At 49.7% G+C, this 23,328-nt stretch overlaps 2 protein-coding genes across 2 annotated transcripts; both read left to right on the plus strand.

Moving 5' to 3' along the window:
• Positions 1–1,362: 1,362 nt before the first annotated feature.
• On the plus strand, positions 1,363–7,776 carry LOC114212582 (endogenous retrovirus group V member 2 Env polyprotein-like). The gene is made up of 2 exons (XM_028107505.2): positions 1,363–1,887; positions 5,377–7,776. The coding sequence occupies exon 2, from the start codon at positions 5,617–5,619 to the stop codon at positions 6,958–6,960; it is 1,344 nt and encodes a 447-aa protein (XP_027963306.1). The 5' UTR covers positions 1,363–1,887; positions 5,377–5,616; the 3' UTR covers positions 6,961–7,776.
• Positions 7,777–7,861: 85 nt separating this feature from the next.
• BTN1A1 (butyrophilin subfamily 1 member A1) lies at positions 7,862–22,336 on the plus strand. Its single transcript, XM_028107553.2, has 8 exons — positions 7,862–11,803; positions 14,905–15,040; positions 15,235–15,582; positions 17,303–17,584; positions 19,292–19,441; positions 19,926–19,946; positions 20,044–20,070; positions 20,455–22,336. Exons 2-8 carry the CDS (start codon positions 14,962–14,964, stop codon positions 21,126–21,128), a joined length of 1,581 nt encoding a protein of 526 aa, XP_027963354.1. The 5' UTR covers positions 7,862–11,803; positions 14,905–14,961; the 3' UTR covers positions 21,129–22,336.
• The last annotated feature ends 992 nt before the right edge of the window (positions 22,337–23,328 follow it).

Below are 23,328 nucleotides of genomic sequence, written 5' to 3' on the forward strand. Positions count from 1 at the left end.
TGGGCTGAAAAAAAGTATTTAAAAACTACGGCAGTGACACATGGACACCTTCTGGAAAGTATGGGGCACTGAAATAGCTGATTGGTAAGATGGAAGACTGGGTTATTAACATGTATGTGTTGTTTTTATATTTGGTTCTCTTGTTACAGTACAGGTTTAACCAAAAGCACAGGTCTGCAAGTCCAGTTGGGAAACCAGTGCTGCTCATGAGTAGGCAGGCCAGGTCTGAAGACCCAGTGGATCCAAAGACCCGCCAAGAGGGTCCTGGGCTTTGAGCAGCATAGAAATCAAAGGCAAGCCAGGAAAAAAAGTGAGAGCAGTAAACTGAATAGTGTAAGTGATACACTATAGCTGACAGAGAGTCTGGGAGACTCAGAGAAGGGAGTGTCTGTTAGGGGTTTATACTGGAAAAGGGTCCAGGGTGCATGTTCTTTAAGGAATCCAGGTAGGGTCCAATCAAAGGCAACTGGTGTTATTCTATAAAACCCCAAAGGTCAGGGATGTGGACACCCGTGAAAACCAAGGTTTGTTGGAAGCTAGTGTCCTGAAACAGGCTCGGCCCAGTTCTTCTCAGATGTTATCAGGCGTATGGGGGCCTAGGAGGAAACTCAGACTGATGCACGCTCTTGCCTCCCTCTTGGAGTGGGAACAGAGCTTCTCTGGTTTCCTCAGATGCAAGGTGAAATAACAGAACATGAGTACGTGGGGCCTACCAGAGAAACAGCAGAAATGGAGTCTTCCTAAAAGGCAGTCCCTTCAGCTTCCCTTTGTTGCTAATAACTCTTATGCTGATTTTAAGCAACTTACAGCCTTGCAGTGTTTCAGCATTCCGTACAATAAAGTTTTGAGCAGGTTTGTATATCTTTTAGACGCTTTCACTTATGCCGAACTCAACCCTGACCTTCATTCTGAGGAGGAGGCCAGCGAGTGTTGGTGGAGGGAGGGGTTGGGGGTGGGCTTGGAGGGTATACCGTGGGAAATCGCTTATAAAATAAAATCAAACACTTGGGATAGGCATTTAAATTCCTCCAAACCAACTTAAGATGGGAAATGAGAAGGGGGATGAGTGGGGTTAGGAGGAGGTGAGTCGCGCGGGGGCCCTGGGCAGATGGCCCCCAAATGTGCTGATTCTTTCCTACTCCTCAGGTCTCCCCAAAACCATCACTTCCTCCAGGAGACCCTTCCTAACTTTGCCATCAAGTGGTCCCGAGATAGAACAGAGGCTGTGTTTGGACCCCCACCCCCGCCCTAACCACAAAGCCCACGGCTCCCTGCGTGTCACCTTAGAAGAAAAGGCTGAGCAATCGTGGTTTTTTCTTTTTTTGAGCAGTATATCTCATAGGAAAGCGGAAGCGGGATCTTTGCCAGAAAGAACTCGGCCGAAGAAACCGGACTAAACCAGCCTGTGCCGCGGGGGACCCCAGCCCTGACCCCTCACCCACTCTCGCGACAGTCCCGACGCTCGCGGCCGTGGGTGGAGACTTGACATGCAAATGAGACACGCGGGGCAGGTAGGAGCCTGTGCCACCCACTGCGCCTGCGCGCAGCTGCCCGGCTCGGCGCCCGTGCGAGCGGGGCGCCCCTTCTTTCCAGCCTCAGGCCCTCTGCGAAGCGCCGTGGTTGCGGAAGCCGGCCGGGGCTTCTGCTCCCAGAGTCAGCCCCCAATAAACGCTGCGTGCATCTTTCTTGGCCTCATGTCAGTTTCTGTTTGCGCTGAGAGCCAAAGAGCCCTGGGGTCGGGAACGTATTCCGGCCACCACGCAGGGACCCCAAGAGGGAGCCCCGGTGAGTCCCCGAGGACCCGGAGACGGCGGACGGCGGATGGAGCCCCTCCGACCCTTGGGACTGATGAGCGGCCTGGCGCTTTAGTTCGGCGTCTCGGCGGCGGTAAGTTCTGCTTCTGGCCTCAGCGACTCTGCCCCTCCTGTCAGGCCCCGAGGACGGCTTCGCTTCGTTTTGCCTCTCCGTCTTCACTTCGGCCTGAATTTCTCCGGTGGAAGGAGGTTTTCTGGTCCCGCGTTCCGGGGCCGAGTGTCCCCTGCCCCCAGACTCTCACGTCCCCGGTGTTGGTCCCCTGCAGGGTCCCTGGAGGACCCTCTGGTGGGTTGAGCCCGACCTGGGTGCCCCCTGCCCCCACACTCTCGTCTCCCCGGCACCACTGGATGGTCCCAGGTTTGGGCCCTCAAATATTGCTCTGAACACAAAACCAAGGGGATCCATCTGTGTGGGGTACTCATGTCCGGGTGAGGCAAAAAATGTCTCCCCCTTCATATAAAGTTAAAACCCAGGGCATGCTGTCCTTGGAAAAAAACAGTATCCCATAAAAAGTAAATCTTTCAGAGGAATCCAGCGGTTATTTTCAAAATTTCTCAAGTATGGACTGATCAAGCCTTGTCAATCCCCATAATACCCCAGGCCTCCCAGTGAGGAAGCCCAGTGGAGAGTTTTACTTTGTACAGGATTTGAGGGCTGTAAATAAAGGAGTTGTTCCCATACACCCAAGAGTACCCCACCGGTATACTCTGCTTACCCAGGTTCCTGGCAATGCTCAGTTTTCCACTGTCCCGGGCCTGAAGGATGCCTTTTTCTGCACATTCCTTCATGAGGAAAGTCAATATTTACTTGTCTTTGAATGAAAAACCCCTTGTACTCAAAGGACTACTTAGTACACCTGGACTTTAGAGACCACCCCCATCTATTTGGAAATGCACTGGCAAGAGAGTTACAGGAATTAAAAGTGAGACATGGGATCCTCTTACAATATGTTGATGATTGGTTAATAGCCAGTTTGACCAAGCAGGCCTCTGACCAGAATACTGTAAAAACTTTAAATTTTCTACTAAGAGAAGATATAGGGTTCCCCCATCAAAAGCCCACGTATCAGAACAACAGGGCCAGTATTTGGGCTTCATCCTGACACTGGGCCATGGATCCCAAGAGGACCATCAGCGCCTTGCCCATTCCCCAAACTAGAAAGTGACTCTGTGGCTTTCTGGATATGGCAGAGCCCTGTTGCATCTGATTCCCTAATTATGGCCTAATGGCCTTTTTGGGGGGGAGGGGACCCCTACAACAGACTGATGTCAATGGGTCTTTTTAAAGCCTTGAAAACTGAGTTGGGTGGGGCCCCGGTACTGGGGCTCCCCAATTTACCTCTATGTCCATGAGAAGCAGGGGATTGCTTTGAGGGTCCTAACTTAAAAGCTGGGCCCTGATCAGAGACTGGTAGCCTATTTTTCAAAATAACTGGATCCAGTTGCACGGGCATAGCCCAGCTCTCTTAGTGAGTGAGGCCTCTAAGCTGACCCTGAGTCAACATGTAACTCCCCATCAGGTTCAGACAGTATTAGAAAGTAAAGGGCACCATTGGCCGACTGGAGGAAGGCTAACGAAGTATCAGGCCCTCTTGCTGGATTCCCAGATGTTATTTTAAAAGTATGCCAGACTAAACCCTGCTACCCTGCTCCCATCTGCAGAAGATGAGGGTCTCCAGCATCCGGGTGTGGAGACAATGGAACAGACATATTCTAGCAGACCTGATCTTCAAGACAAATGCCTTGACCATCCAGATAGGGTGTCGATTAGGGACGGGAGAAGTTTTGTGGAGGGAGGTGTCTGGAAGGCAGGCTCCATGATAATGAGCCTAGGTAGAGTCTTGGAGGCTTGAGCTCTTCCACCTCAACACTCCGCCCAACCGAAAGCCTGAACTGATAGCCCTAATTAAGGCCTCACAGTTGGGAGAAGGAAAAAGATGAAGTCTCTATACTGATTCAAAATATGGGTTCCCTGTACCATATGCCCCATGCTGCCATCTGGAAAGAAAGGGGAATGTTAACGACGAATTCACCAATAAGACACTAGGACCCAATTTTCACCCTCCTAAAGACAGTGCAACTTCCCAATCAGGTGGCTGTAGTCCATTGTGAAAGTTGTCAAAGAGATGGGACCTCTGTCAGCGAGGAAAGTAATAAGGCTGACCAATCAGCTGTTTGTTTGTTTATTTATTTATTTTAAAGATTTAATTAATTTATTTGACAGAACAAGCCGGGGGAGCCTCAGGGAGAGGGAGAAGCAGACTCCCCGCTGAGCCGGGAACCCGAGGCAGGCTTGATCCCAGGACCCTGGGATCATGACCTGAGCCAAAGGCAGACGTCTAAGGGACTGAGCCACCCAGGCGCCCCCAATCAGCTGTTTAAACAGGCCACCTGAGCTCAGGAGCCAGCTCAGATTACCACCATGAGTTCCCGGGCCAGCCACAGAACCCCCTGCTGGAACAGGAGGACGCAGAGTCAGGGATATACAGAACAAAGCACAGGGTGGCTTATGAGAGAGGACAAAATTCTCATTCCGGAAGCCCAGCCGTAAAAGCTCATTCAACATTCCGTGATGCCACCCATTATGGAAGAGACGTCCAATGGGACTTGGTGCAAAAGGTCTTTTCAGGATAGGAACTTAGACAATAAAACAAGTTACCCTCGCCTGTGACTTGCGCACCCAAAACAAACTACAGACCCATCCAATCAGTCCCAACTTCTTATACCAGTCCAACTCCAGGGACCATATCCCAGGGAAGATGGGCAAGTAGTCTACCCTGCTGCAACACGAGCAGGCTACAAATACCACCTCGTGTTTGTCCATACTTTTACTGAATGGGTACAAGCCTTCCTCACCGGTCTGGGAAGGCAACCGAGGTCTGTAAATCCCTCTTAAAAGAGAATTCCCCGGTTTGGGGTCTCTAAGTCTCTCCAAAGTGAGAGACTCCTTTTACAGCTAAAATCACCCACAGCCTATCAGCGGCCCTGGGAATAAATTATAAATTGCATGCTCCCTGGCACCCCCTTCCTCAGGGAAGATTGAAAAGATGACTTATACCCTAAAAAAGACTTTAGCAAAACTTTGTCAAGAAACTCATGAGCCAAGCTTGGGTCCAATTGCTTCCTATTACACTACTCAGGATTGCCACTGCCCCTAAGACTAACCTAAGACTCAGCCCATTTGAAATGACATGGGAGGCGCCTCCTCACCCCTGGTATTTTACTAGATGGGAAAATAAGCCAGAGCCTGCACCATTTTATTTGGGACTGGTGCAAAAAGCAGTTGTGGATTATGTTAATCACATGCTACCAGCACCCCCTAGAGGTAATTTAGATGAGACTCCCCCCTCCCCCGCCCCACCACCTCTGCAAATTAATCCAGGGGATCAGGTCCTCCTTAAAACCTCCTTGGAAGGAGGGCTCCCTGGAAGATCAGGTGCTACCCAAGTGGAAAGGCCCCTATTTAGTGATTTTAGCCACCCCAACAGCAGTTAAGCTCCAGGGAATCCCTAGCTGGGTACATCTTTTCAGGCTAAAACCTTTTTCTCCTGGACATCCTCAGAAATACCTGGAAGGCCCAGAACCATCTTACTCATGTGAGCCTGTGGAAGACCTCAAATGCTTGTTCAAGAAGCAACCCTCAGAGTCAGATAAGTGATTATACCTTGGCGGTTTGGCTTGCTGACTTTGCTTTTTGCTGCCTTTGTTTCACTTTTTCTTCTTGGTGAGCACTGTTCTGGGTCCCCTCCACTCCCTGGGAAAGACCCGTCCTGCCCCTGCGGGGCCTAGCAGACCACAACCAATGACGGGGCCGATGAAGTGGACCCTCCTCTTGGCCCTTCTCCTGGGGATGAGTCGGGAAGGAAATAACAAAGCGGGGGAAACCTGGAGAGAAAACTCAATTGTCAACTTTTCTAGCATTGTGGCCTCGGGGAATAATCTCTCTAATTGTTGGATCTGTCACCCCCACCCACAAGATGGGGTTCCTGAGCTCCAGTTTGTACCTGTCAATGAGGATGTCACTCTCACCTTGACTTCTGGTCCTGTGAGGAGCACAGCCCTTCTAGTAGTAGAGCTCGACGATCGTGACGATTTGAGGTGTGTCAGGCTTACAGACTTTTGGAACCAAACGGGTCTCCAGGTTAAGCGGCCTCTTCTCTGTCAAGAACAAGGACAGCCCTGTTGCCCCTGCCGGACAGATACCTGCCTTACCAACGTGGGAAGCTCGCCCTCCATTTATCCTATGTCGTTTTCCTCTTCAAGCTCTTCATGTAGCCCCAACCAGACCCACTGGTGTGTGGACTCGTCTCTACTCTCCCCAGGCGACCAACCTAACTTCTCCTGTACATACTGGAAAGGAACAGCAACCCCTTCCTGGAGACTGACCTATCAGACCCCGTCTGCCTTCGATAGCCAGGAGGGAATAGAAGAGGATTCAGAGCTTGGTGGGGGACCACTGGATGGAGGGCCCCTGTCCCCCAGATGCAAGAGTACACCTACCTGGGGTCCCCTTTTACGAAGTTGGTTTAATTCCTCTTCACCCCGCCAAGCTTGTACCCCACCTGGGTATCTCTTTCTCTGCGGTCCACCACAAAATAAACTACCCTACGAAGGGAGCCCTAATTCCTCCTTCTCCTGGCCTCTTCGGGCAGTGGCCTATTCATGTGTAGATAATGTTCACTTCCGGGGAGAATGCACTTTGGGACGATTGGGTCCTAAAGGATTAGGCGCCACTATATATAACGTCACCTCTCAAACCAGACGGAAGAGAGCACTCGGGCTCATCTTGGCAGCACCCGGAGAAGCCGTAGGACTGGCTGCCCCCTGGGGGGGGTTTGCCTATCATGAAACAACCTTAAAAAACCTTACCCAGGTCATAGAAAACCTGGCCACGAACACTGGTGACAGCTTCGAGGGCCTCCAGGAGTCCCTGGATTCCTTGGCTAATGTCGTACTTGACAATCGGTTAGCTCTAGATTATCTTCTGGCCAAACAAGGGGGTGTCTGTGCAGTGGTCAACAACACTTGCTGTACATACATCAACAACTCTGGGGAAGTGGCGCTAAATATTCAGGAGACTTACAGACGAACCAAATGGTTGCGTGGGTTCAATAATCACAATGCCCAAACTCTGGGACTCAAGTAGAGGCTCTGTGCCTAACATTGTGTGATTCTTTACATTCCTGGGCCCTCTTCTGGCCATCATTCCCTTGTTAATAACCCTGCCTCTTAATCTTTTGGTTAAGTTTGTGTCTTCTAGACGACAGGAGTTTCCTGTCAAACTGATGGTGGTACAAGGGTCCCACCTACCGGGTCCCAAGAGGAACAAGGTCCCTATAGGGCGTTAGAGCAGACCCCGAGAGATTTTACTCCTCCAGGGTAGGACAGGGACAACGCGCCGCTCCGCAAGAAGCAGTTTCAGAAGATGGGACCTTCGGCCCCTCCTCAGGAGTAAGGAGGGTACAGTCTCTCAGGGGGGGACTGAGATGGAACAGAGGCTGTGTCTGGGACCCCACCCCCCCAGCCCACAAAGCCCGTTGCTCTGTGCCCATCGACGTAGAAGAAGAGGCTGGACTACACGTTTTGAGCGGTATATCGCAGGAGATCTCGGGGATGCAGAAGCGGGATGTTTGCCAGAAAGAGCTCTGCAGGAGAAACCGGACCAAGCCAGCCTGTGCCGCGGGGGGACCCCAGCGCCGACCCTTCAGCCACTCACCCCTCGGGACAATCCTGACGGCGGCGGCCGGGGGTGGAGACTTGACATGCAAATGAGGCACGTGCTGCCTGCGGGCGCGAGGCGTCCACTGCGCCTGCGCGCAGCTTCCCGTGTCGCCGCCTGTCCGAGCTGGGAGCTCCCTGCTTTCCCGCCTCAGCCCCTTTCCAGTCTTTCCGGGCCTTTGTTCCCGGCGCTGCCTCCCTGGTAGCGGAGCGTAAGCCCCCAATAAACACTGCCTCAATCTTTTCTTGGCCTCGCGTCAATGTATGTTTTTGCTGAGAGCCAAAGAGCCCTGGGGTTGAGAACAGCGCCCCCCCACCCGGCCCTCTTTCTTGGCTTTCTCCGGTCCCCAGTCTCTGGTGTTATGGGTGCCGTTTTACCTAGTACAGGGAGGGCATTTTTCATATGGGAGATTTGCTTCCTACTTTCGGTGGAACGGAGGAGGGTGTGAGTGTCCTTGAACTCGCAGTTTTGTAAGTAACTTAATTAAGATAATCAGTATGCGAGAGGGGCACGTCGTGGGGGCACCCTGCCCTTTCTCCCCAGATCATTGTAGGGGAAGCCAAACTACCTCTCCCCATCTTAGGTTTTCAGCTAGGACTCTTAACAAAAAGATTAACAAGAGAAAAACAGTTAATGCAGGCAGTGCACATGAAAAGTAACTCTGAATGGCAGCTTAGAATTCCAACTTAATTTACCATCTTCAATAACGTACAATAAATTTGCAGAGAGATGACGGGACAAAAGAAAACAAATTTAGGCCCCAAGGGAAGGTAAACAGAAGGGAGGGAAGTAATGGAGAAAAGTCTATAGATTCTTCTGGTTCCTCTCTGGACTGGTAAATGTCAGTCTCCAGTAAAAGGAGAATTTATATCCAGCCTTGAGGCAAAGCGGGGGGGGGGAAGGTAAAGAGCACTTCCTGTGTCGGCTGCTTTTCTTTTTTCTTTCTTTCTTTTTAAGGTTTTATTTATTTTTGAGAGAGAGCACCAGCAGGGAGGGGTAGAGGGGAGCGAGGAGCCCAGTGTGGGACTGGATCCCAGGACTGTGAGATCATGACCTGAGCCAAAGGCAGACACTTAACCGACTGAGCCACCCAGGTGCCCTTTTTTCTCTTCTAACTTGAAAAGCTTTAATTTACACAAATAACTACTAAATACAAAAAGTAGATTAAAACAGTTTTTTTTTTTTTTCTGGCAGAGTTTAAATGCACATAATGGATAATTCCAAAGAAAATGCATTTTCCCTACAGCATTCAGAACTAAAATTCTACTGAAGTCTTTGCCTCTAACTGCTTTGGCTGCTTCTAAATTACCTTCAGCTCAAATAATTTCTATGACAAAGTGGCATATTTGGGGTGGCCTATTCTGTTACCTTTCATCATCAAAATTTCTGTTTTTGTTTTTGTTTTTTTTTCCTCTTCCTTACATGCTCAGTGGTCATCACATGCCTGAGGCTTCTCATTTGGACAGTATTTTTATTTTGGAAATGAAATGGGGTGGGGGGCACACAGGGAGGAAGGATGAGTTTGATTCCTGTTACACTATGTCAGGCTGCCTGTCAGGTGTTTGTGCCTTGTAAGCATTTAAACCTTAGACATGCTTGGCTTCCATGTCTTTTAAGATGACTTCCAGTCAAAAGTCATCCCAATCCAGAATCTAGAAATACGATTCTAAGTTGTTCAAAATTGGAAGGGGTTCGGGGTGTCTGGCTGGCTCAGTTGGAGGAGCATACGACTCTTGATCTTGAGGTTGAGTTCTGGCCCTGCGTTGGGTGTAGAGATTACATAAGTAAATAAAAAACCTTTTTAGCGATTCTCAAGGTTATAAAACCCCGAACACCTTGAGATCAGAAGGAGAATGTGGTCTCTGAGAAAGCAAAAAGCAGGTATGATGGCGGCTGTCACTGTCAGACAAGCCCATTCCGCGATTGTGATGGAGACAAAACACGTCTCCTGTGTAACCAGGTTGAAGCGCAAAGACACAAGACCACATGCAAGCCACAAAAGTGACCACACATCCCTGTCTCAGCTAGCTGCTGCTTTACCAATTAGAATTTTAACCTGTTCTGTTCTACTTCCTAATAAAAAGTAGAATATCTGATCAAACAACAGTGGCCTGATTTCCAACAGCATTCATCCAGAGCAACCTTTCCTTCTTAGACCCTCCCCCAAGCCCCCAACACAAACTGAAATCCTATAAATTCCTCCCACACCCTCTCACTGAGACACCCCACCTCCCAGCCTCCCCACGGTGTATGGGATCCATGCTGCTGTCACAGGTACCATCAAATTGGGTTCGGCCACAGGTGGGCTTTAGCTGGTGGGGTCCAGCATGACCACAAGCAAGTCAGAACCCTATCAGCCTCCCAGCCCTCATTCCCATCCATCCCAAACTTGGCTCCAGACTTTCAGTTAAATTCCCCAGATACAGCAACATCTCTTAGCATCTAGAGCCAAAAGGAACTTCCTGCAGATTTCTAAGAACTGAAACAAAATGCATTCCTGTTCGTGATTTATTGATAGGTTTTCAGTAATCAGGTATTCACAGAAGGGAACACTCACTCCATTGTGTGATTCATAAGCACATTCCATCCTCCTTTCCATGTCTTAACTCAAATCTTAATTGCTTTAGTTCTGTTTATTTTCCAAAGAAACTCCTAAAAGAGCTTGGAGAATTCTGGGGTTCTCCCACATTTTTCTTTAAACAAGGCTTTGCATCTGTTATAAAACCTTTCTGTTACTGCAAAATGGAAAAACCACAATTGTATGCATATCAGTGGCTCTTCATTCCTCTGGGACTCTGAGCTCCTACTTACTATGGATTCGAAGCCTCAGGATACACGAAAATGAAAAATACTGACAACAATTTAGCGATGAGGGCAGAGAGAAGAGAGATAGTGTAAATTGCATCAACTTGCTCCTTAGGAGACATATAGGCCTCTTGGAAGGTGACCGTAAGATTAGCGAACTCATTTCTCTTTCCCTGAGTAACTTGAAGGCACACTCATCTGAAGCTGATAATTTGGAAATAAGTTGGGGCGGGGGTGCAGGCAGGATGGGTAGGGGCTAAGGGCTGGGAGTGGAGGCCAGTGAGGAGGCTGGAAGAGGTCTTCTCATGAGGGTAATTGACAATTCTTAGCACGGTGTCTCATTTCTTTGGAGAAAAAAGAGATGCCTTTGGAATCTCTCACATTCACTGACTCTCTGTCCCTTCCCTTCCCCTCCCCTCCCTTCCCCCTCCTCTTATGTCTTCTCAGTTTCCCTGTGTGTGTGTGTGTGTGTGTGTGTGTGTGTGTGTGTCTGTCTGTCTGTCTCTCTCAGTAATCACCTGCATACACTTTCTGTGATATTCACCCTGGAAGATCCTCAGCCAAAGTGGGGCTAAACTCTGTATTTTCATGTTCGTATAGCCTCCCCCCAGACGGTGAATGCAGGTAGCCCTGCTTTGGAGGGTTTGCCTACCAGGTAGGAAAAGAGGCTGCAGGGGGTAGATTCTGGAAAGAACTCAAAGAGTGGTCCACACGACCCTGACCCCTTCCCGGGATCCTCCTATTTCCGCCTGTTCAGTCCAACCTCACTTGGTTGGCTCCCGTAAGTTCCCTGTCTGCCCCTCCTCTGTGTTTCCTGGAACTCTCCACTGCAGAACCATTTCCAGGAATATGACTCAAGAGATGTCCCCACTCAGCCAGACCTCAGCGTCTTCTTGCTCCCCAGGACACACTTCATCTCCCTCCACCTCCGCGAGCCCCTCTAATACACAGAAATCCATCTGTGTCTTCTCCAGGCCTCCTCACTTCCTTTCTAGCCACCCTTCCCTTATGCAAACCCTGGTGCAGCAACTCACCTAAATTGAATACAGGCTTGGTAAATAGGGGAATGGTGTCACTGTTATAATGCGGATCTATCATTAAGTGACTTCTGATTATTATCAGCATGCCAACAGTGTGTGCCCCAAGAAAGAGCAGTTGACTGCAAAGCTCCCTCGCAAGCCACTACATTCAGTACTACACCCGGTGCCCATTCGCCCTCATCCTTTGTCCTAGATTGGTTTAGCAAAAGAAATGAGCCCGAGACCCTGAGCCAGAGCCACCCCTCAGGGGCATGTCCACAATTCACTGGAAGCTCGCAGCTGCCTCCTCCTCACCTGCGGCTTCTGAAGAAGGATCGAGGTAAAGCCCCTGCCGACCAGCAGCCAGTGGGAAACTCTGATCCTGCTCCAGGCCTCCGAATCAGAATCTGTTGTTTAGAAAACCCTCCAGGGAAGCATAGGCTCGGGTAAGTTAAAAGAGGCGCTGCTCCGGGAGGGCCAGGGATGGGGAGGGGATGTCCTGGTGCTGATAAATCATCAGATAGATTTCACGGTGGAAACGGTACTCAGAGGCTGTTGGACAGGCGGGGAAAATGTGTGATGAGAACACAGAAAAGCAAGCAAAGGAACTAAGAGGAACCATTTAACGCCTTCCCTCCTCCATCTCCAAAAAGCACAAGAAGTTGTACAGGAAAGGAAAGGAAATCAGATGCGATACTTGGATCCGTAAAATCACAGCTACATAACCAATAGTATTGGAAACACTGAACGGAAGGGATATATTTCTATTGTATTAATTAGTCAGGGTTCTCCAGAGAAACAGAACCAAATCTGCATTTGGGAAGAGTCTTTCTGGCAGTCTGGAGAGTCAGTTGGAGCCCTGATCTTTTGTTGGTCTTACTCACAGTCTCAATTAAAAGGCAAAGTACAAACTGGGGTGGTGAAGGATTTGGGCCACAAATGTAATACAGGGCTGACATCTTTGACTTATAAAAAGTGCATACAGACTGATAAGAAACAGCAGAATCTGTCTGGGGGAAAATGGGCAATTCGCCTGAAAAGATCACTTCCAGAATATATTAAATGGTTAATAGGAAAAATGATCAGCCTCACTGCCATGTAAATGCCTAGCAAAATAATAATTTGATCTATTTCACCCATCCCATTAGAGATAATGGGGAGGCATAGCCCTCAGTGTTGGCAGGAATTAGATGAGAAAGACATTGCCATTAACCAGGTGTGATAGGTTTAACAGCTCAGGAGGGAACTTCGGCAATAAGCTCATAATTCAACTTACAGACCTGATGACTATATTTCTGGGAATTTATCAGAAAGTTTGTCAGGTAGTTATCAAAGATGTGGACAAAGACTTATGTATAAAGTGTACTAGTTATAGTAGGCAAAACAAAAAAACAAAAACCCACCCAAAAACCTACTAAGAGGGGCACCTGGGTGGCTCAGATGGTTAGGCTTCTGCCTGTGGCTTGGGTGGGGGTCCCACATCAGGCTCCCTGCTCGGCAGGGAGACTGCTTCTGCCTCTCCCCCTGCTCCTGCTCTCTCTCTAGTTCTCTGTCTCAAATGAATAAATAAAATCTGAAACAAACAAACAAACAAACCCACTAAGATATCCCACCCTCTTGGGAATCATAGGAACCCACGATATATTATATAAGCATAAGCAATGTTTCAAATTATGCAAAAGCTTCATCAATTCTGCCAAAATGTGAATAGAGGCTATCATTAGTTGGTGACATTATGAGTGATGTCTACTTTTTTAAAAAAAATGTTTTTCCAGACGTGGCTGGCTGGCTTAGTGAGGCATGCAAGTCTTGATCTTAGGGTTGTAAGTTTGAGCCCTGCATTGGGTGTAGAGGATACTTATTTTTTTTTATTTTATTTATTTATTTGACAGAGAGAGAGAGAGAGAGAGAGAGAGAGAGAGAGAGCGAGAGGAGGAACACAAGCAGGGGGGTTGGAGAGGGAGAAGCAGGCTTCCTGGGATCATGACCTGAGCCAGAAGGCAGAGACTTAACAACTGAGCCACCCAGGTGCCACCCTGAGGGTACTTAAAAATAAAGTCTTAAAGGGGTGCCTGGGTGGCTCAGCCATTGAAGCAGTAGACTCTTGATTTTGGCTCAGGTCATGATCTCAGGGTGTCGAGATGGAACCCTGTGGTGGGGCTCCTGCTTAACGTTCTCTCTCTTCCCGTCCCTCTGCCCAACCCCCAGCTCACATTCTATCTCTCTCTCTCTCAAAAATAATAATAAAAATAAATAAAATTAATAAATAAGAAATAAAAATAAAATCTCTTAAAAAATAAACAAATTTTTCCATATTTTTAAATTTTTTCATAACAATAAGAAGTTTAGCCCCAAATAAGGAAATGCAGGCTGAATTGCTTGCAGGGAGGTAACTTCTTGGAGGCCTTGAAAACGGAATGACACACATGCATTCCCAGCCTACCTTTAAATTTTCAACCCACATAAACAACAATAGGATAACAATTTACCCTCTTCTAAATCCCTATGGTATGCTAAGCACTTTACTTGCTTATTCTCATTTAATGCAGCGCCTCTCCAAAGAAGGTATTATTAACGATATTCCTAATTTAGAGGTAAAAGAAGTGAGGCTTGAAGCGGTGAATGAACTGGCTTAAGGCCTTACAATCTCATTTAGTGTTGCCCCGACCCTCTTCCTTTTTCAGCTGATTGCCTTTTATTTAGTCCAGCTCATCAGTGTATATCCTGGTCTTTGAGCTGAAGACCACAAATGCACAGACCCTTCATCTCTCTGGAAAACTTTTTTTTTTCCCCCAAAGGAAATGCATCTGGGGCCTGGGGGCAGGCTTTGCTGGGAGCACTTCCCCCTTCCCTCTTCCTCTGGCCTTTAACTGTGGCCCCTGGGGCCGGGAGCAGCTCTGTCACTGGGTAGCTGGGCTCATTGGTGCCTCTTCCTCCGGGATCAGAGGTCAGTACCTGCGGCGGCTCTCATTCCCCTGAGAGCGCCAGCAGCCAGGAGGGCATTTGCTCTCCCTCTGGCTCCTTCCCCCCAGTCCTGGGCCCTCTGCCCCGCACCCTGTTCTCTCTCCAGCTCCCCTTTCTTGTGCCTTCTCCTCTCGACTTTCCCCTTTTTTCCTCCAGTTCAATCCCCTGGTTCCTGTCTTTGCCTCCGTTGCTTCGTCTTTATTGTCACTGCAGAAAGCGAATACCAAGTTACTATATTTGGGGGGGGGGGGGAAAGAGGCTTTTTATAGAGCAGTGGTCCCAAGACTTGTTCACTGACACGCAACCCATTAATGGGCACCGTGTCTCACCATTCCCTCCTCCTGCGATTCCCTTGGGGTTTCAGGGCCTATTCTGTGGCTGTACCCGTGCTTGAGCAGACTGGGCGGTGGCTGCGCGGGTGCCAAAGGCTGCACCGACCGAGAGAGTCCGCAGTGGGAAGAGGCGAGGGGGAGGTTTCGGGTGCAAAGGTCTAGAGCGTTCCAGGTTGGAAAGAGCGGTAGGGAGGACGCAGCAGAAGGGTGTCTGAAGAAACTTCGTGATCTCCTGTGCATTCATCTCCTAGGCGGAAGTTCTGACGACCGTGGGCCCCCGGCAGCCTGCTGCCCCAGGAAGGCTGGAGATGGCGGTTTCCCCAAACTTCTGCCTCCCCAGGGGTCTGCTCATCCTCATTTTCTTCCAGCTGTGCAAGCCGGATTCGGGTAGGCGCCGCCTGGGTCTCCCTCTCTGGTCCCCTCACCCGCACCCCCGGCCGGAACCGCTCACTAAAGGTCTCGCTAGCGCCCTCCGCGGGGGTCCCCGAGGCGCAGGAGCTACGGTCGCGGGCACTGAGCCCGGTCGGCGTCCGCGCTCAGCTGCCCGCTCCGCACCCTGTCTGCCCGCCTGGTTTTCGCAGCCCACTTCGACGTGATCGGGCCGGCGGAGCCCATCCTGGCCATGGTGGGTGACGACATCGAGCTGCCCTGCCACCTGTCGCCGAACGTGAGCGCCGAGCGCATGGAGCTGCGCTGGTTCCGCAGGAAGGTGGCGGCGGCCGTGCTGGTGCGCCGGGACGGGCGCGAGCAGGCCGGGGAGCAGGTGGCCGAGTACCGCGGCAGAGCCACGCTCGTGGCCCGCGACATCGCGGCGGGGCGCGTGGCCGTGAGGATCCACCGGGTCAGGGCCTCGGACGACGGCGAGTACCGATGCTTCTTCCGGCAGGACGGGAGCTACGAGGAGGCCAGCGTGCACCTTCAGGTGGCCGGTGAGCGCGCGGGGTTAGCCTTCCTCCGGCCACTTCCAGGCGGTGTACCTTTTCCTGTGGCCCCGTGACTTTGGAAACCACCAGATTCTTTGCCCAAATCCCTCCTGGGATGGAAAAGGTCGGCAGGCCTAGAGTGGGAGGTGACTCGGAGGGGCGTTTGAGAGTGGGGACAGAGCATTTCCCCATGTCATGAGTTAAGTAAATGGAAGATGCACCGGCTATATAACATTCTTCTCCGTGAGTACCTCGTAATACACTTGATCCGGTCTCAGAACTGCACATTTAGGTCGTGTCTATTTTTCACCACTGCGGTGAGGCTCTGGTGCGCATCCTTTGAAGCTGCTTTATGGATTAGGACCCAAGGGCGGATTTCCTAAGATCCTAGAGCGTGGCTGCTCCTTAACATTCTTGATCCACCGAGAAAAGTGTTTGGTTTTTGTTTCCTTTTTGGCTTCAAGCCCAAATTCAGGGTGGAAACCATAATGGAAATGGTAAGCATTCAGGAGGAGAGTAAGCATTGTGCTCTGACTTTCCCACTTACTAGTGAATGGAAGCAAACAAATCTCTTTCTGAGCCTTATTTCCTGCTGAAAAAATGGGCATGCACCTATCAAATGATGTTTTGCAAGAATGAAATAAAATTACACGATACCTAAAAAACTGCCTTGTCGACGCTTGCAGAAGCATTGCATGCTTGTAAGATATTATTACTGTGCCTCAGACTGCAGGTCGGTGGCTCTGCAGCATATAAATGTATTGCCTTTTATGTATATATTAAAGGTAAAGTTAAAAAATACTGGGGTGTAGTTTGGGTCCCTGCCTCAGAACAGGGTGTCCCAGGCAGCAGCATTATGTATAACTCACATTTCCTTTTTAGAGAATTATCTTAAAAGTTGACTATAAAGCCCTAGGGATGTGATAGCATAGAATGTCATTATTACCTTTTATGAGTGAGAGATATATTTGAGATTCTTCTGAAAGTGGCAGCGCTTTCCACAAACAGAATCCGCATTGTCACGTAGACACACATACCGGAACGTGGATTTCAGCTAACAGTGTGGACACGTGTTTGAGGTGTCTTCTCTGCAGCTTGGTGTTTGTCTCTAGTCTGTAGAATTGTAAGAAAATAATCAGGCTGAAGACAGAAGGGAAAAACAGCTTTATGTTGATATATGTTAGGACATAACTGTGTTGGGGGGAAGATGAGGTTGAAACCCACTTAAGAAAATTCCTGAATCAGTATCACAGGTAAAGGAAACTTCGATTGTCAGCTCCAGTCTCAATGCAAAGAAGCTGCAATCCCCTTCTCTTCAAGTTCTCCTTCTCGGATCATCCTCAAATACGCACTCCTGTTCTCCTCTTCAAAGTCTTTTCATAACACTTCAGACTGCAAAGCTCTCTCCCCTCTCTGGAGCTCCCTTACTTGCCTTATTTGGCCATTGGTCTCCCTGTTCCTGCTGATTAGAAAAGCTCCCTATGTCTGTCCATCAAACTTCTGCCCTCACTTCAAACCCTAACTCCCAGTATGGCATCCCTCTCTGATAAGGTTATGAAATTCCTTTTATTGATACCACAGCTTCCTTGTGTCATGAAATAGGAGATGAGTCCCTCTCACTCCCAGTCCCTGTCTGCTTCTTTTTCTCAAACTGTGTAACCCTGTGGTTGTAAGGCTCCCAGAAGGGTGTCCACTGAAAAAGTAAGGCCAGCCTCTCTCTCCATAGCTCTGGGCTCTGATCCTCACATCCATATGGAAGTTCGAGAAAGTGGAGAGGTCCGGCTGGAGTGTACCTCAGTAGGATGGTACCCAGAGCCCCAGGTACAGTGGAGGACTTCTGAGGGAGAGAAGTTTCCATCCACGTCAGAGTCTAGGAATTCTGATGAAGAAGGCCTGTTCACTGTGGCAGCTTCAGTGATCATCAGAGACCCCTTCATGAAGAATATATCCTGCTGTATCCGGAACCTCCTTCTTGGCCAGCAGAAGGAAGGAAACATTTCCATACCAGGTCAGTGAAATCAACGCTGGGTTCCTATTGGACACAGTTTCAGGGCCATATTACCTGGGACACCTGCCCAAGGCATGCCCTCATGGTGCAGCTGTCTACTGTCCCCACCTAAGCTCCTGACCACTGACATGAAGGAGCCCCACCAATTTTACTAGAAGAGAAAAGATTCTAAATGCATAAAATCTGCCTTGATCTCATAGAAATTCCAGATTTTCCGTTTTAGGAGATATATCTTAGATACAGAGGCTTTGCCTCTGGGGCCTTCTCTCCTTGAGTAACAAGAAAACCCATTTCTACCCTTGCCCCTCTGTCTTCCCCATCCTATACTAGAGCTCCGTCTAGGTTTCCAGTGTCCTCAGGAAGGCAAATCTCATTATTCCCTCCAGACTACCTCTGGTTCAGGCAGGAACCTTTCCTTATTCTTTGGTCATGGAGTCCCATCCTGTAGCACACAGAGGTGACATTTTCCCTTCCTGATTTACTTCCTTCATCCCCTTGGCTTCCATCCTGCACTGAGGGTTAAGAAAGGATTTCCACAATAACATGAATTGATCCATTACTTTCTTCACTTCCCAGGTCCTGTCCCGAAGTGACTCTTCTCTTTTTCTTGCCCATAATCAAAACTTTATTGAAAAACTGATACCAAAATAGATCATGGTTGTATCTCTTACAAAATTAAACATAATTACATTATCTTGGTACACTAACTGGAATTACTGAACCGATAAGGCTTTCTGCAATGTAACAGAAATTCAAGAGGTTGTGGGGATCGTTAGTGTTGCTTTCTTCTAAATGAACACCCTTCTGTGAGTCTGGCCTTTCTCCTGTTGGCTGGCACAGCACTGCTGAGCTCCCTCTACAAAGGATCACCGTCTGAGCACGGCTGAAATCCAGGGTAATCTTGTAGCAACCTTGATATTTTCTTTTTTTTTTTTTTAAGATTTTGCTTATTTATTTGAGAGAGAGAATGAGAGACAGAGCACGAGAGGGAGGAGGGTCAGAGGGAGAAGCAGACTCCCTGCTGAGCAGGGAGCTGGATGCGGGACTCGATCCTGGGACTCCAGGATCATGACCTGAGCCAAAGGCAGTTGCCCAACCAACTGAGCCACCCAGGCGCCCCGCAACCTTGACATTTTCCATCCATAAAAAAGGAATTTGGGCTTTGAACTACCCATTTTCTTTTTAAAGATTTTATGTATTTATTTGACAGAGAGCACACAAGCGGGGGAGGGCAGAAGGAGAGGGAGAAGCAGACTCCCCGCTGAGCAGAGAGCCCAATCCCAGGATCGTGGGATCATGACCTGACCTGAAGGCAGATGCTTAACCAGTTGAGCCACGCAGGCGCCCCCTAGCCATCTCTCTCTTTTTTTTTTTTTTCTTTTCCCCTTCCAAGGGCAGGTGTAGTAAATCTCCAGCCAAAGACATTATCTTCTGCAAGCCCAGCCAGTCCCCATCTCTAAGGTGACACTGTCAGGCCCGAAATGACTCCTGTTCATCTTCATTCCTCTCTTTCTCTACCCTCTCCCACCTAAGATCAAAATTTTTCTGAGAAGCTTAGAGCAGCAACATCAGAAGGTCTATTTTTTGCCCTGGGAGGAGTCGGAGAGGGCCAGGTCATCCTCTCTTCCAACCGCCTTCGGAATCAAGTAGAGCTGGCCTTGCTCAGAGTCGCGCAACAACCCGTCCTTCTTGCGGATTTTGTTTCAGCTTCCTTCTTCCCAAAGTTGACTCCCTGGATGGTGGCGGTGGCTGTCATCTTGATGGTCCTAGGAGTTCTCACAATTGGGTCCATAGTTTGCACTTGGAGACTCTACAAGGAAAGATCCAGACAGAGAAAGGATGAATTCAGCTCTAAGGGTAAGTCATAGGCTGCTTGTCGGGCATGCTTCCGAGTGGGGTTGGATCCAAGTCCTTTGGGATGGCTGCCAGTGGGAAGATATTTGATTCTAGAATTCTGAGAGTCAAGAAGGGGGATTATAAGGCACCAGAAGCCACTGACACCCTATAGGAAGGTCTGGGGCGAAGGAGTCCAAACCAGTGCTAATTGAGATGTCAGACCTGCTGTTCACTCACTACCCTCCCTCAGACTCTCTCCTCACTTCTAACTTGGTTTCCCAGGAAAGATTAAAGATCTGATCCCAAACCAGTAGGAACTTCCTGCACATTTCTTAGGAAAACAAACAAACAAACCCATAATCCTTGTGCATTTGTTGGTAGAGTTCCAGGAATCAGGTGATCGTGAATTAACCCCTCACTCCTTTGTGTGTTCTTCACACTAGCTTTCTCCCCTCCCTCATGTCCACTCTAGAAGGTCATTAAGGTATTTCTGTTTCTTTTCCAGAGAAACTCCTGGAAGAACTCAGTAAGTTCTCTCTTCTTGTCATTATTTCTCCAACAAGGTGTTCTCTCTCTTATTAGAAAACCTGTCACTGACTCTCTCTCTCTCTCTTCCATTGCAGAGTTGAAAAAGGCAACGGTGCATGCAGGTCGGTGGCTCTGAACTTCTCAGACTTCTCAGGGGCTCTGAGGCTCTATGCCCCAGGGATTCAAAGTCCTGTCATACTGGGAAATAAAAACACTAACCCATTTTTGGGGGGGATAGATAGGGGCAAGATGATGGCAGATGGCCTCCACATTTTCCTTAAGGCACATAGAAGGCCCTTGGAAGACGTTTAGAAGACAAGCCCCTCTGACAGGGACTTGATGGGTGACTGTTGATGGGTCACAGGAGGGGGCCAAACAGCTCTCCTCCTGTGGGGACCTGCCAACTTCTAGAACAGTGCTCTATTTTTTTTTTTTGAGAAGAAAGAATAGGTCTTGTGACCCCTAATGCTTACTGATGCTCAGACTTGCTCTCTCTCTGTCTCTAGTTGATGTGACTCTGGATCCAGACACCGCCCACCCCCACCTCTTTTTGTATGAGGATTCCAGATCTGTCCGACTGGAAGATTCACGTCAGGAACTGCCTGAGAAACCAGAGAGATTTGACTCCTGGCCTTGCGTGTTGGGTCGTGAGACCTTCACGGCAGGGCGACATTTCTGGGAGGTGGAGGTGGGAGACAGGGCTGACTGGGTGGTCGGGGTGTGCAGGGAGAATGTGGTGAGGAAAGGGTTTGACCCCATGACTCCTGAGAATGGGTTCTGGGCTGTGGAGTTGTATGGGAATGGGTACTGGGCCCTCACCCCGCTGCGGACCCCTCTCCCCTTAGCAGGACCGCCCCGTCGGGTTGGGATTTTCCTGGACTACGAATCAGGACAGGTCTCCTTTTACAATATGACTGATAGGTCCCATATCTACACTTTCTCCAACGCCTCCTTCTCTGGCCCGCTCCGGCCTTTCTTCTGCCTGTGGTCCTGTGGTAAAAAGCCCCTGATGATCTGCCCAGTCACCGACGGGCCTGAGAGAGTCACAGTTGTTGCTGATGCCAAGGACTTCACTAAGGAGATCCCGCTGTCCGCCATGGGGGAGGACTCTGCCTCTGGCGATACAGACACCCTTCGTTCTAAGCTAATCCCCATCCAGCCCAGCCAAAGGGCACCTTAAGGAATGTCCCAGCCCAGCTACTTTCCTTTGTCCTAAGCCCTCCCCCTCCGGCCCCTCTGACACACCAGCGGCCAGGCCCGCCCAGCCCCTGTTTCCCCCTGTTGGGGAGGGATCAGTTGGTCTTGGGAGGTGGGGTGCGGGGTGCGGGGCCTTCCTCATCGGTTTCTGTACTGATCCTCAGGGGGCAGGAGGTCACGCTGAAGCTGCAGCAGTCTCCTGTCTCCGGAGGCCAAATCCTATAGGGAGGGGCGGCTCAGCGATCCAGATGGGGTTAGGTTGGCATGGGGTTGTGACAGAAACATCGGGGCGTCCCGAATAGGGGTGTGTAGAGGAACAGGTTTTCGGCAAGCAGGAAACCCAAAAGGTTCTGGGAAGAGAAGATTCAAGGCTGAAATCCCATAAAGGAACTGGGGGGTACATCACGATGGACTGTGAGGGGAACCCAGGCCAGTGATGAGCACCTGGCCCGCTTCTAGACTTTCTGGGCCTGTATGTCCAGCTTTCTAAGACACCTCCTACAAAGTAGAGGAAACTGGCCCTACTTCCACGGGATCTGAGCCATGGGCATGGGGACCTGGGGAAGGGATGAAATGAGCGGGGCTGGGGGGCAGACCAAAGATCTGATCCAAGAGAAAACTTCAGACCAAACCCAGGCTGGGTGCCTGGCTGTGCCCCAGATCCTGCTCTCCTCTCGGCCTCGGCCTGTTTCCCCCTCACCCGGGGGTCCTTCCAACCTCACTCCGTGGACGCCACACAAGTTTCCAGCTCTCTTCTTCCTTTCACTGTAGAATCTCTCCATCCCAGAGGCTTTTCAGGAATCCTCCTCAGTGACATCACCCCTTTATCCGCCAGGGTCGGCCTCGGCACCCCTCAGCCCTCCTCCCAACCTCTGGGTTAAACCCCCAAACACACCTTCAGTTCGCTCCCCCTGCCACCCATGCGCACCCCCCGCCAGCGTTCACTCGCCCCACCCCGCAGGCTGCTTTTCCCCTGGGCCCCCAGATGCTGCGTGCTGCTGCGAGCTCAGCTAGCTGACCACGTCCCCTTGTGTCTGCACTTTCCTGTACACAGTGGCTCGAGGGCATGCCCCCGAACTGCAGATTTATCTGGGCGCACACCTTCCATTTCCATTGCATTTTTCCAGTTTCCAGAGTAGATGTCGCCCACGGTCTTAACCTAATAAATAAGTCTGTTGATTGCTGAAGGCAGCACCTGCACCTTTCCTTTATCCCGACAAGTGCAAGTGAAGTAAGAACAAGCGGGAACGCAGCTGGCTGGCCACGGCCGCGCGTCTGTGTGTCCAAGGCTCACCCGCGGCCAGGGGGCGGGGGGCTTGCCAAGGCAGGAGGCACAAGGGGCTGTTGGCGCATGGGGATCTGGCTGCCCACAGAGGCCAGCGTGCTGGTGGCTGCCCCCACTCAGCCTCCGTTCAGGGGGCGGGGGTGACTCCATATCCACTCCTAAAAAGGTAATTGACTCCTGGTGTAGGTGAGTGAGGCCACCTCTTCAAATGTTCACAGCACTTTTCCAGGGGGAGGAAATATTTGGGAAATTTTTAATGGTAATGCCTTGTAATCGGAAAACCAAAAGCAAAAAAACTTGATCTTTAGAAACCCCTTTTCCAAGGATTTCTGCTTCAAAGCCCTGTAGTTCAGTGACATGCGCACTTTCCCTGTGTTGCCCCAAGCAAGGGTCCACAGTGGTCTCCTTCACAGAAGGTCTGACCTGAATGCAATCTGCTGCCCAAAGGGACAGAATGTGAGTCTCCAAAGGTTCCCCAAGTGGCGGGAAAATCACCTCAGATGTGTGTCTCCTGCTAGGAAATCACTGGAATCAGATCTGTTATGGATCAAACAATAAGAAATCCAAATTCCAAATAATGCTCACCCTAACATTATTTCCATTGTTGTACCACATTACATTTCTCATGATTAAGCTAAAAACCAACTTTGCTAAATTTTCAGTCTACTAACTACCCTTACAGAAGACTGTGACAAATTAAGACCCAACATGGTCTCTTAGGTGGAAATTCTGAACACCAGACAGGTCTATTATCGTCACGTTCACTTGTGGTTTGTGACTTACGACACTGTCAACAACTCTCCATTACTCACCTTTGTTATTGTCAGCCCCCAGGCCCCATTTCCGTTAGGTTTTGGTAATGATTGTGGTTATGATTATGAGTTAGGACTTTGGGTTC

The sequence above is a fragment of the Eumetopias jubatus genome, unplaced genomic scaffold, assembly GCF_037043125.1.
Source record: "Eumetopias jubatus isolate StellerSeaLion01/CBP00866 unplaced genomic scaffold, mEumJub1_p1.0 scaffold_6, whole genome shotgun sequence".
Classification (NCBI taxonomy): domain Eukaryota; kingdom Metazoa; phylum Chordata; class Mammalia; order Carnivora; family Otariidae; genus Eumetopias; species Eumetopias jubatus.

What these genes read in the sequence shown, in the direction of transcription:
- BTN1A1 (XM_028107553.2), top strand. Translation starts at nt 14,962, where the DNA reads ATGGCGGTTTCCCCAAACTTCTGCCTCCCCAGGGGTCTGCTCATCCTC. An exon ending in CGTGCACCTTCAGGTGGCCG is followed by an intron (nt 15,583 to 17,302) that starts GTGAGCGCGCGG and finishes CTCTCTCCATAG; the next exon opens with CTCTGGGCTCTGATCCTCAC. An exon ending in AAAGGCAACGGTGCATGCAG is followed by an intron (nt 20,071 to 20,454) that starts GTCGGTGGCTCT and finishes CTCTGTCTCTAG; the next exon opens with TTGATGTGACTCTGGATCCA.
- LOC114212582 (XM_028107505.2), top strand. Translation starts at nt 5,617, where the DNA reads ATGACGGGGCCGATGAAGTGGACCCTCCTCTTGGCCCTTCTCCTGGGG.